The sequence below is a fragment of the Chaetodon trifascialis genome, chromosome 8, assembly GCF_039877785.1.
Source record: "Chaetodon trifascialis isolate fChaTrf1 chromosome 8, fChaTrf1.hap1, whole genome shotgun sequence".
NCBI lineage: Eukaryota > Metazoa > Chordata > Actinopteri > Chaetodontiformes > Chaetodontidae > Chaetodon > Chaetodon trifascialis.
Window position 1 is genome coordinate 5,879,088 of NC_092063.1, and position 11,482 is coordinate 5,890,569.

At 45.0% G+C, this 11,482-nt stretch overlaps 1 protein-coding gene across 1 annotated transcript; it reads right to left on the reverse strand.

The window, feature by feature from the left end:
• Positions 1-101: 101 nt before the first annotated feature.
• samd10a (sterile alpha motif domain containing 10a) lies at positions 102-8,226 on the reverse strand. The gene is made up of 5 exons (XM_070968218.1): positions 7,916-8,226; positions 5,992-6,173; positions 1,183-1,351; positions 952-1,092; positions 102-443 (listed from the first exon to the last, which is right to left on the reverse strand). Exons 1-5 carry the CDS (start codon positions 7,926-7,928, stop codon positions 421-423), a joined length of 528 nt encoding a protein of 175 aa, XP_070824319.1. The 5' UTR covers positions 7,929-8,226; the 3' UTR covers positions 102-420.
• Positions 8,227-11,482: the final 3,256 nt, after the last annotated feature.

Consider the following 11,482-nt stretch of genomic DNA (forward strand, 5'->3'; position numbering starts at 1 on the left):
TACCGTCACGTGCTTCCTCACAGCCGCTCTGTTCAAGGTTAACGCACACAATCGTGACCTTTATGAAAAAAGCAGCGTTGTTTGGATATTTGTTTTATTTTCTGACATTAAAAAAAAACAACAACAGAGAGAGAGAAAGAGGTAGAGACAGTAAGAGAGAAACAGTTAATCATTAATCACAGAGCGGAGCAATAAACTGACAGATTGTCATGAAGCTTCTTCATCACAGTTCAGAGTCCGTAAAGATTACGTCTGTTCGTCGTAGATAAGGAATCAAAAGCTGCCAACTTCCATTTAACAACTTAATTCTGTATATCGCTGCTGGCTGGACGCCTTATCCCGCAGATCTGATTCACATTTGAGTGTATTTGAGTAATTTTCCCATGATTCCACAGCATCCGACTTCTTCCAGCAAACTGGCTACGATATATTTCCAAAGGAACCTGTGAAAGACCGAGAGAAAGATTCAACTTTTAAGAGTTTTCTAACATTTACAGAAAAAGTTCCACATTTTGGGAAATATGCTTATTTGCTTTTTGGCAGAGGGTTACAGGACAACACACTTATGTCTGTACATTTAATGTGGAGCTACTGCCAGTTAACCCTAACCCAACCAGCGGAAAATCCAGGAAGTTACTGGCCCCAGCCAGGAAATAGTCAGACACATAACCACCTGTAAACTATTTACAGTTCAGTTTTTCTATGGTTTAAACAAGTGAGTTATAACATCAGTGAGCTTTAGAAGGGCTGGTAGATTTTATTAGCTTTAGAGAGAGCCAGGCTAGCTGTTTCCCTCCATTTCCAGTCTGTATGCTAAGCTAAGCTAACATCAGATGGTTAACCGTTCACATCTACCTCTCAGCCAGAAAGTAAATAAGCATACTTACCAAAATCCTTAAAAGTTGGGCTTTTAGACGGAGTGGTAAGAAAAGAAAACTCACACACCCTCACCTCTGCTGAGCAGCTGCAGGTTGCGTCCCTCCTCCTGCACCTGAAGCTGCAGCACCTGCTGCAGCAGCTCTTGCCGAAGCGTTTCCTGCACAAGTCCCATCCTCTGCAGTTTCTCCCCATTCAGACGCAACAACGCACGACCTGGAAGGAGAAAGCAGAAGCATAAAAAACAAAAAGGGGTTGCTTTTATTTTGCAATTCACGTGTTTTCTGATTACGTTAGCAGTGTGACCTGTGATGGCGTGCTGGGAGAACGCCTCCACGTAGGTTAAGTAGTTGTGTGGACAGTGTTTCTTCAGCCATTTACAAACATCTTGTTGTGACCAGAGCACGACGGGGCGGATCAGACTGGGCTGCGTTGGGCTCGTGTGGTATATCCCATAATTGTCGCTGGAGCGGTACTGCAGCCAGACAAACAGGAAGACATGCAGAGAAACACAGAGAGGATGAACACAGATTAGAAGAGTTGGGGAAAACTTATCCGCTGTCTGGGCCAGAGTTAGATAAAGTTTGATATGACTCATGTTCGTGCAGTAAAAATGAAGCTACACCCTGCAGCTGGTTAGCTTAGCTTAGCTTAGCACAAAGACTGCAAATAAGGGGGAAACTGCAAAAGCAACAGACGCCAACCAGCATCTCTAAAGTTCACTCTAACTCATTATATCTCACTTACTCAAGATGACAAAATGTGAGTTTATGAGGGGTCATCCATGGGACTTCCTGGACTCTGGCAACCTCACAAAGATGACAAGACTCCAGCAAATGGCAGGACAGAGTCAGGCTAGCTGTTTCCAGTCTTTGTGCTAAGCTAAGCGAACTGGATAGTGGTTGTAGATTTATACTTATGCGTGATATCAACTCTCTCATCTACCTCTCGATGAGAAAAAGTACTGACGGCTCATTAAGACAACAGTGAAACTGGAAGCTGAGCAGCCCCTTGATGCTGCAGTGTGTTGGTTGGGTGGAGGAATGATGGATGGGAGGCCTGCGCCTATTTCTGAGCCTTATTGTCTTGATAGGAACAGAGTACATGCACTGGTTTGTCATTTCAGACCCAGCACATTATGAAGCAAGAGTTAATACTTTCATACTTTGTAGTAACATTTCATGAAGTCACACCCATGAGCCACTAAACCGGTCACATGGCCAGCAGACACACACTACACAGACAGAAGCAGGTAAGCACAATCGTCTGTCTGACCCTAAACCTGACTTTGACTCCCGCTGTGGCATCAAGCCTCCCACACCCGTGAAGTGATGTCATCGGACCCACAAACAGGCTTTGCATCGCCGTGCAGGATGTGCGATCTCTGTGAACGCTGTTCAGAAACCTGCTGTGCAGCTCGTAAGCCTTCAGACAGACACACGTTTCGAGGTACACATCGATGGGCCTGTGCACGAGCAACCGACAGGATCCGCCCTCTATAAGAGCAAGAGCAGGTTTCAGACTCATTAAAGAGCGCAGGGACGGCTGTGACCATACATGCGCGCACATCAAACACTCTGCATCGATGTGAACTTCTAAGTTGTCTGGAAGATAAGCGAACACGCCGCAGCAACAGCGCAGACAGGAGAGCGTCGAGGCCAGTGTGATCATGAGACGCGGCTCTTTAATCTTAAAGATGTACAGGATGTAAAACTGTGGAGGACTAATCAAACCGGGCCTTTGATCAGTCAATCGGGTTTAAAAATTCAGCAGGTTCAGCGTTTCTCCAACGCGGGAGTTTCTCAGATGCAGGAGGACAAAAAAAAAGGAAAAAGAAAGGCTGGCGCACATTTAAGACTCAACGGGGTGAAATGTGCGTGCTTGGGGTGTGTGACAGCGTGTCAGAGAGATGACTGACTGATTAAATGTAAAATTTTAATAAACAAAGAGAATATCCCAGCTAAAAATCATACAGTACACACATTACATTTTTAATGCTACACCATTGCACACACTTGATACTTGAGTCACGATACGATATGATATTGCGATATCCAAATTTTGCGATATATTGCGATACTCTACATAGTTCACTGAAAAATGTAAAAGGCATTATGCATCTTAAAATCCGAGTTGTATGTACATCAGATGATAGTGATAATTCATGGGACAAACTGAGTCAAAACAATGTAATTCAAATTATCCAGGCCATTTTATTATAACTATACAAGTGCAAGTTACAACATATTTGCATGAACAACATGAGCTGAGCTAATATTTCGGGGTGGTGTCGTGCTAAATGAGATCGCAAGTTTGTTGTGTTACCCAAATATCTAATCGGAGCGAAACAGTGTTTGCAAAGAGCATACTCTTTGTCCAGCTCACTGTGTGTTTCTCCTTTCCTTCGGAATCCAAAGTACCTCCAAACATCTGCCTTAAAGTTCGAGGGCGTCTCTAGTTTAACGTTACCAGCCATGCTTGCTTGTTTTTTTCCGGCTCCACTTCCTCACTGCAACCGCCAGGGGAAAAAAAGAGAAGAAGAAGAAGAAGAGTGCCTTGCAGTGAGGTAGCGGTACAGCAACACCCCGCAGAAGTCGTAATAGTCGAAATATGATTTATTAATTGAAAAAATATCGATATTCAAATTTTGAAAATCGATATTGAATCAGAAGACAAAGTATTGCGATATATTGCCATATTGATATTTTTGCCCACCCCTACCAAAAGTGATTTAAATAATCCACATGTAGCAGAGAACAAGAGGAGCTCCAGAGAAACAATGAATATTCTGTTTAAGTCTAAAGAATACGTTACTTCCTACAGGTTTTATACAGTCTCATCAGAATCCTATAAGATCTAATAGTGATGGTGGGGTCCATCCACACGGCTGTATTTGTGTCTTGCTTCCCTACGAGGTGGTGGTGTTAGAGTCATCTACCGCGCTCCATGTTTGAGCTGCTGTGGTGTTTTGCGTCAGTGTTTGTAGTTATTACTGTCAAGTCTTTCTGTGAGTAGGGATGGAAGAAATTATGTGTATGATTTTCATTTAAGTACTGTAAATACATGTGGACCACAGGAAGAGAAGCCACTGCTGCTGTCACAGCACATGTAGCTAACGGGGATCTAAACAACAAACACACACATTCAGAGTTTCTCTGCCTCCTGACGGGCTTCTCATCCACCACGGTCCTGCGCTTTTTTGTAGCTTTTATCTTCACACTTCCTGCTCTACACTTAAAGAGCACCGGATTTCCTCTTTTCATTTGACTTTCAGCCTGTCAGCTCAGTTTTTCTCAATTCACGTCCTCGGTTTTGTACCTCTTGCCGTCAGCTGGACTACAGAAAGGTGCTGCTTATAATCCTGCACTGCTGCCATGTGCTGTTACAGGATGTGAATACTTTTAGCTCTGATTCGGCCTTGGTACGGATTCATGTATTCTGAAACATCACACAAAGGACTGGTACCTCTCCAAGAATCATCTGAGTGTCACTTTGATGTTTCTAACATATTTAAATTGAAGATCAGAACATTTTCCTCAGTTCATCAAAAATGAATTGTTATGAATGTGTCACACAGGCAGCGTCATGGATGTAATATTGTCCCCAAAATCACATCAACATTTCTACTGCAAGTGATGAGTTTCATGACTAACTGATCCCTCAGTTATTGTCAATGAACTCATTAATTGTTTTGCCAATAAAATATACATTTCTTAAAGCTAAAGCTAATATGCAAATAGCTTATTTGTCTGACCAGAAGTCCAAAATCCAACAATAATACTATCAAATCTTCACTATTTAGAAGCTGGAATGACAGAAAATTTGGCACTCTTGCTTGAAAAAGGAACAATATAACTATAATGAACTATAATGAGAGTTTATTGTTTATTGTGCTTTTCTCAGGATCACACTCAAGTGACTCTAGTGAGGAGTCTGTGGTTGCAGACTGGAGAGGAGCACAACATGCAGAAAAACAAGTGCAGGACGAAGAGCTGAACTGTGGAAGAAATGAAAATACTGTCCACACGTTCCAGTGCAGCACATCTTCCAAACACACAACAGCGGTGGACTTTCTGTCCCTCAAAATAAAACTAAACCGACCACTACATTATGTGCATCCAAGAGGATTGAAGCAAACAAACACCACATTGTGCGCAACTCTGTTATCAAGCCGGCCCAGTTCTCTGTTTGCAGCTTTAGCTTCAGCTCATTACCGCCTGTTAAAGAGCCTTCCATGGGGTGAAGACAAAGGCATGAGCTTTCTGACTTGTAACTATGGGCTTTAAATGAGGCCAGTCTTCAGCAAAAATAGATCGTCTCTGTTGACGGCAGTGACTGCGGGCAGACCACGCTGGATCAGATAATGAATATCAACAAAAAAATTAATTGAGAGTGGCCACTGGAAGAGGATCTGAAGACGTGTAACGAAAATCGATGTTTTTAAAAAAGGCCTCACTCCGCATTTATTACCCTGCGAGAACAATCACAGACTGTACGCCGTCACGCACTCGGTCTCAAGCTGAACTCCTGCTTTCAGTCAACAGACACAGTGTTGCTGCAGAACAGAGTGAGTGTTGCAGGATCTGTGCTATTTAAAGCCAGGCTAAAAGGCTGTTAGAGCCCACCAACCCGCTGGGGAGAGAGCAACTTCCATTCTCTGCTAACAAAGTGCCCATTTCCAACAATGGATGGCAACCGGCTGCATGCGCCAGACTATCATTTTCTTCTTTCAGAGCCTCTTGTATAGAAATCAGGCAGAGCAGGTTTGTTTGCTTGATAAGCAGACAATCAAAACTGCTGATTTTTCATGATTTCGGGGTGACGTGGAGTCACGTATGGAGCGCTCAGATCACAGAGACGCAGCTAACAACATTAGCCACCCAGCCAGCGTGGCTGCAGGAATTTAAGTTATATTACAAACTGTTTTTAGTGCACGACCGCACAGATTTTGCACCGATCACACACATTAGTAGTCAAAACAAACACCAACGATATACACGTGTAGTGATTTCTTAGATTCAATATTAAGCAGAATAAACACCTCCATGACCTTGGAGAGTGAAGGAAGCCTGGGGGGTCTCACTCGTGTGCTGAGGTCGTGTAAATGTTCAGTACCTGCAGGGCCTCCGTGCCCGGCTGCTGCAGCAGCTTCACCGTCCTGCCTCCCGCGGTTTTCTGTCCACGCCCGTCATGCCAGGTTAGGTTCCCACCTGTCCGTCGACTCAGCTGGTGCTTGAAGTCCTCGGGCAGAGCCCTGTACTCCACTGCTGGCCTGCAGAAACTGAAACTTGATGCCGCTGGAAAGATAAAAGCGGGAGGTATGACGATTAGACAGCCGGATCTGCCTGTAACCACTGACAGAGCGAAAACAGCACGAGACATGCCTCAGTCTGCGTGACGTGAAAACAAAAGCCGGAGCTGAACCCACCTGGACACCCTGTCACTCAGGGATGATCTCATTACCAAGTACCTGCTCGTACATGCTCTACTAGCACTGAGAAGGCATGAGGCCATGTTAAAAGTTACCTCATCCTGGACGAGCTCGTCTGTAATTCATGAAGTCAGCGCTTCGGTTCAACTATTACTTTGTGCAGAACTTGTAGGTGAATGTCAGAGCTGTGAGACGAGCCACTTTCTCATCATTATGAGGAGGCCTGCAGGCAAACATCCAAACCCACTCAACAGCAGGTGGCTTCCCAACATCCAGTAATTAAAGAAAGTGTGGAACTACAGTAAACATGCTGTTACTGGCACAGATCCTGGCAGAAAGCCACCGGTCATTACTGATTCATGTGCCAGATTGGAAGAATTTTCTTGCCGTGTTTGAAGCTACGTGTGCAGCTGTGTTTGTGTGCGCGCTCACGTGCATCTTCAACAGGCCCATCTTAAACTGACTAAGAGAATTTGAAAAGAGGACAGAACGAGAGAGACGGCCGTGGGAGACGAGGGTTTGAGGAGATGAAAGGGTGCTTTTTGGTTTTCTAGCTTTGTGCCTCTCCTTTCTGTCATTCAACATCTCCCGCTGAGAGCGCGGCAAAGCCGAGTCCTGCAATCATCAAGGCAAACCAGCGGCATCAGATTATTATGAATAAAACTCTGGATGCGATTTTCTGTATCTTTGAGGTGTAACTCCAAGACTCTGTATGCACAGACTCTCCTTCATGGTGTTATTACTCCCCCAGGCTGCGGCTGAAAACACAAATGTGCCCCTTTCCAGATTAAATGCAGATAATTAAGACCACTTGTCAGGCTGTTTTTTCTTCCTACAGCTTCGCCCGTTTATAGGGGGAAAAAAGTCCCAATTAACTAACACTCATATAAATTGCCAGCGCCGGATAGGAAAACTCTTTCATGAACAGAAATCTTACTGAACAGGCTGTGAAATGTCTGCCTGCAACATGTTTCGCTTGGTGCCTCCCTTGAATGCACACTTTAGATTAAAGCCCCTATTTGTAGGATCTGAACAGTTCTGACTTTGGCACAGAAAGCACATAAGCTTCATCGGTTTCCACCAGGAGACTAATACATTCAGGATAAATTAAAGATGCAGATCACACACAGCTCCGCACATAGGGGCTTTAAATGGCAGCTGTCCTATGAAGGAGTCAATGCCAAAACTGATCACAAGCAGAGTCGCACCATCAGAGCTGCTGGTCGCCTCTGGTGCGCTGTCCGTTTCAGCACCGAGCCACTGACCACCTGCATCTGACTGTTTCTTAAAATCTCCATCACGTCCCCATAAAGACAGAGTTTCCCGTCACTTTACCGGGCTGGATTTAACGTAGCTGATGGACTTTTAGCTGTTAATACAATGTTTTGACCTCACACTGAGTGTACTCTGTCACACTGAAGTGAGATTACAGCAGGTATTCTGTTACCACACGCGCTCAGTGACACACCTGGCTAACCGGTCTCGCAAGTATTGAGTAAAACAAATGAACTAATGGCTTTTACGCGGTTTTTAAGTTGAAGTTTCCATTGAATGAAGGCTATTTTTTGGGCCAAAATATTGAAATGTAACCCGCAGAGAGAGGCCTACCGTCCACAGCCATGGTGCTTCCGAGCCGTAGTGAACCTACTGAAAGTCTCCCATCGTCTCCGGTGACCGACACACAGGCTGCGGGTCCCGTTCCCAGCTGTCCTCCTCTGCGCGCTGTTTACCGACAAAAAGTTTCAGTGAGGTCTGGCGGGAGGAACGACGCTCCGCATCCTCTCAACTCGCACTGGTCTGACTGGGAGAAACGTCCTCAAACCGGGCTCCCGTCGTCCAGCGGCGTCGTCCGCCGCCGGTGTCTGTGGGCTGAAGTTGCGGAAGACACTACAGGAATGTCCGCGCGCAGCTGACTGACTGGCTCCGCTGGCTCAGGCGTGCGCGAGCGTGCGCGCGTGCGTCGCGTAGCCTGTTTGTGTGTGGTGTTTTTTTTTTCCTCATATGTGTCGTGAGAATCAGACGCGCGGCTTTTTCTCAAGAGCCCGCGTGAGCGCAGTGAGCTCAAAGTGCAGCCCCGGGCCCTGTAATTAACGCAGCCAGTGGAGGCTCTGAAAACCAGCCGGATGAAAAGGCTTCTCATCACTGCAGCGTCCAACTTAAGGAATTCCCCTTTGCCTCTGCTTGAAGAAAGGGAGCTCTGTGCGCGCCTGTGGGCAGTGGGCCCTCTGTGTGATGGACCCTCTGTGCGGGGTTTGTCCAGAAGAGCTGCAGGACGTCAAGGCAGATATGAGCGAGCCCGATCCCGCTCCCACCTGCCCGGTTACTTCAGAGGTCACGTATCTCACAGAAAAAGGATGGATGGTCGTGGATTCGGTGACCTATGACCTCCAGTTTATGAGCATCACAGCATCACAACATAACCTCAAACCACCTCAGCTGTTAATTATAATACCACACAGACTGAGCACTTGGCAGAAATCTACTAGATCTACTAGAAATGATTCATTGTACGAATAAGGAAAAATCATTCAAAAAGCTTTTTTTTTTTCTTCAAGTTACGATGTCATTATTTTCCAAAATTAAGTGAAAAGGGAAATAAAAAGGCCAGAAGAATACAAATAAAGCAAAAACTCAAAAGAGGGAGTTTTGAGGGGAGACTGCATGAGTGAAATACAAGGCTGCTGGCACAAAAATGAGTTTCAGTGTTAATCCAAAGTGAAAGAAAAAGGGAGCAAAAAAGGAGGCACTTCAGGAAAAAAAAATCAACTCCCATTAATAAACAATTCCAACGTTTTTTTTTGCCAATTATCATACTAATCCTGACCTCTATTTAACTGACCTTTATTTAAATGACTGGTGTCCAAGCAGTCCAATCAGCAGTGAGGGCAAAGATGAGTTTTCTGCTCCATCATCTATTTTCTCTGAATCCACTGAGCATCAGCAGGAGGGATGAGGAATCTCCCAGCGCAGATAAGGCATTCATAAATATATATATTAAAATACAAAAGGAGGGCAAACTGAGTTTTGTTTATCCACTGCTACAAATCTTAGGGGTCTGGACTGAAATACATTTTGTGGTTCTCATCTGTATATTCATTAATATCTCATCATTACATTACATCAGGCTGCTCTGGATTTGAAATCTGGTTGAAATCTGCGAAACGGCGAACAGAACTCTGACACTGCAGCTGTTTGTGTTATCGCGCTGGAAGAAAAACAGATTTGCAGACTGAAACACGACCGTCCTCCTGAGGCAGATTTTGGCAGGGGGCCCCCGTGGTGCGAAGCGTGATGATGAAAGCTGATGAGCGAGGTCGAGGTAGCACATGAGACCAGAAACGTTAAACGGGGTCGTGTGTGGCACCTGATCGGCGAAGGCAGTGAGTCTGTGCAGGTGTTCTGTCGTCACAGGGTGTCTGCACACTGTCGACCTCTGAAGAAAATAAAAATCATGTTTTCACAAGCATCTGATCACACTCAAGCTGAGCAGTTAAAATGCAGATCACAGCCACGGGTGGTGTAGCGCCCCCTAGTGGAGCACAGACATACAAACAAAGCAGTGGAAACTGTCACTGCTGTGAGACATCAAATAAATTTAAAGAGTGAACAAACACAGAAATATACAACATGTTGCTGTTTGATCTGCCTCACATTTAGTTCAACACCTCCGTTCTCAACGTTCAAAGGGATAGTTTGACATTTTGTTTATTACTGCACCACCAGTCGTGGAGGAAGTATTTACTTAGCTAAAAGTAAATAATATTACAGCGTCAGAATACACTGAACCAAATCAACTGTACTGTAGTTGATATGGCAGTGAATGATTAAAGCAGTCATTATTCAGAATGGACCCTGTCATTATTATACACTATTGATTTGTTACTACTGATCTATCAGTGGCACGGTGTCGCGGCGGTAACACTGTCGCCTCACAGCTAGAAGGTCCCAGGTTCAATTCCCTCCATCATGCCTTCGGTGCCTGCTGCTCGAGGAAAGGGGCCTTTCTGTGTGGAGTTTGCATGTTCTCCCCGTGTTCACCTGGGGTGTCCATCCATCCATTATCTATATCCCCGAAAAGGATAGGCGGTATCCCAGCTACAATGGGCGAGATGCGGGGTACACCCTGAACCGGTCGCCAGCCGATTGCAGGGCCACATGAAAGGACAAACAAACATTCACACTCACACTCACACTCACACCTACGGACAATTTAGAGTCATCAATTAACCTAATGAGCATGTTTTTGGTCTGTGGGAGGAAGCCGGAGTACCCGGAGAGAACCCACGCATGCACGGGAAGAACATGCAAACTTCACACAGAAAGGCCCCGCCTGACCCGGGGATCAAACCGGCAACCTTCTTGCTGTGAGGCACGCGCACTACCTGCTGTGCCACCGTGCAGCCCACCTGGGGTGTCCTCCTTAAAAAAAAAAAAAAAAACATGCAAGAACCTGACCAATGGTGACAAAAGAGGACTGGGTCCCCGGGCTTTCTTTAAGCAGTATTTTAATGTTGCAGCTGGTCTCAGTAGAGCCAATGAAAGCTGCTTATCAAACTGTTTGGTAGTTTAATCAATAATGCATCACACTGTATGGGGGGTGGGGATCTTTGGCAGTCTTATAATTCAATTTTGATTCTTAGTCACAATTTGATTCAGAGCTGATTCTCAATTCAAAAATTCTAGGTTGTGTAAAAAGAAAGAGGGGGCCTATATTTTGGCCCCTGACTCCAGAGCGCTGTGTGCCAAACCACTGACTCCTGCCATTTACCCACTGAGCTGCAGACGAACCTGTTGAGTTAAACTGGTCTTGGTGATTTTTTAAGTTAACTGCATTCACTTGGAAACATCTTACAGCACAGTTTTCTAGCTGGCAGTTTCCCCCTGTTTCAAGTCATTATGCTAAGCTAAGCTAAGCTAAGCTAACCGGCTGCTGGCTCCAGCTTCATATTTAAAACACACGCCATGAGAGTAGTGCTGATCTTGTGTGTATTTCCCAAACTGTCAAACTGGTCCTTTAAGGCATTTTAAATGTGCCATAGCATTCACAGCAAACATGGGCAGTAAATAAATGAAATATATCAATGGAAATACAGGAAATATATTTCAAGACTCTTGGGAATTTAACATATTTAGACCTGAATGGAAAATTTTAATTTTCTCATGGGGCTGCATCAT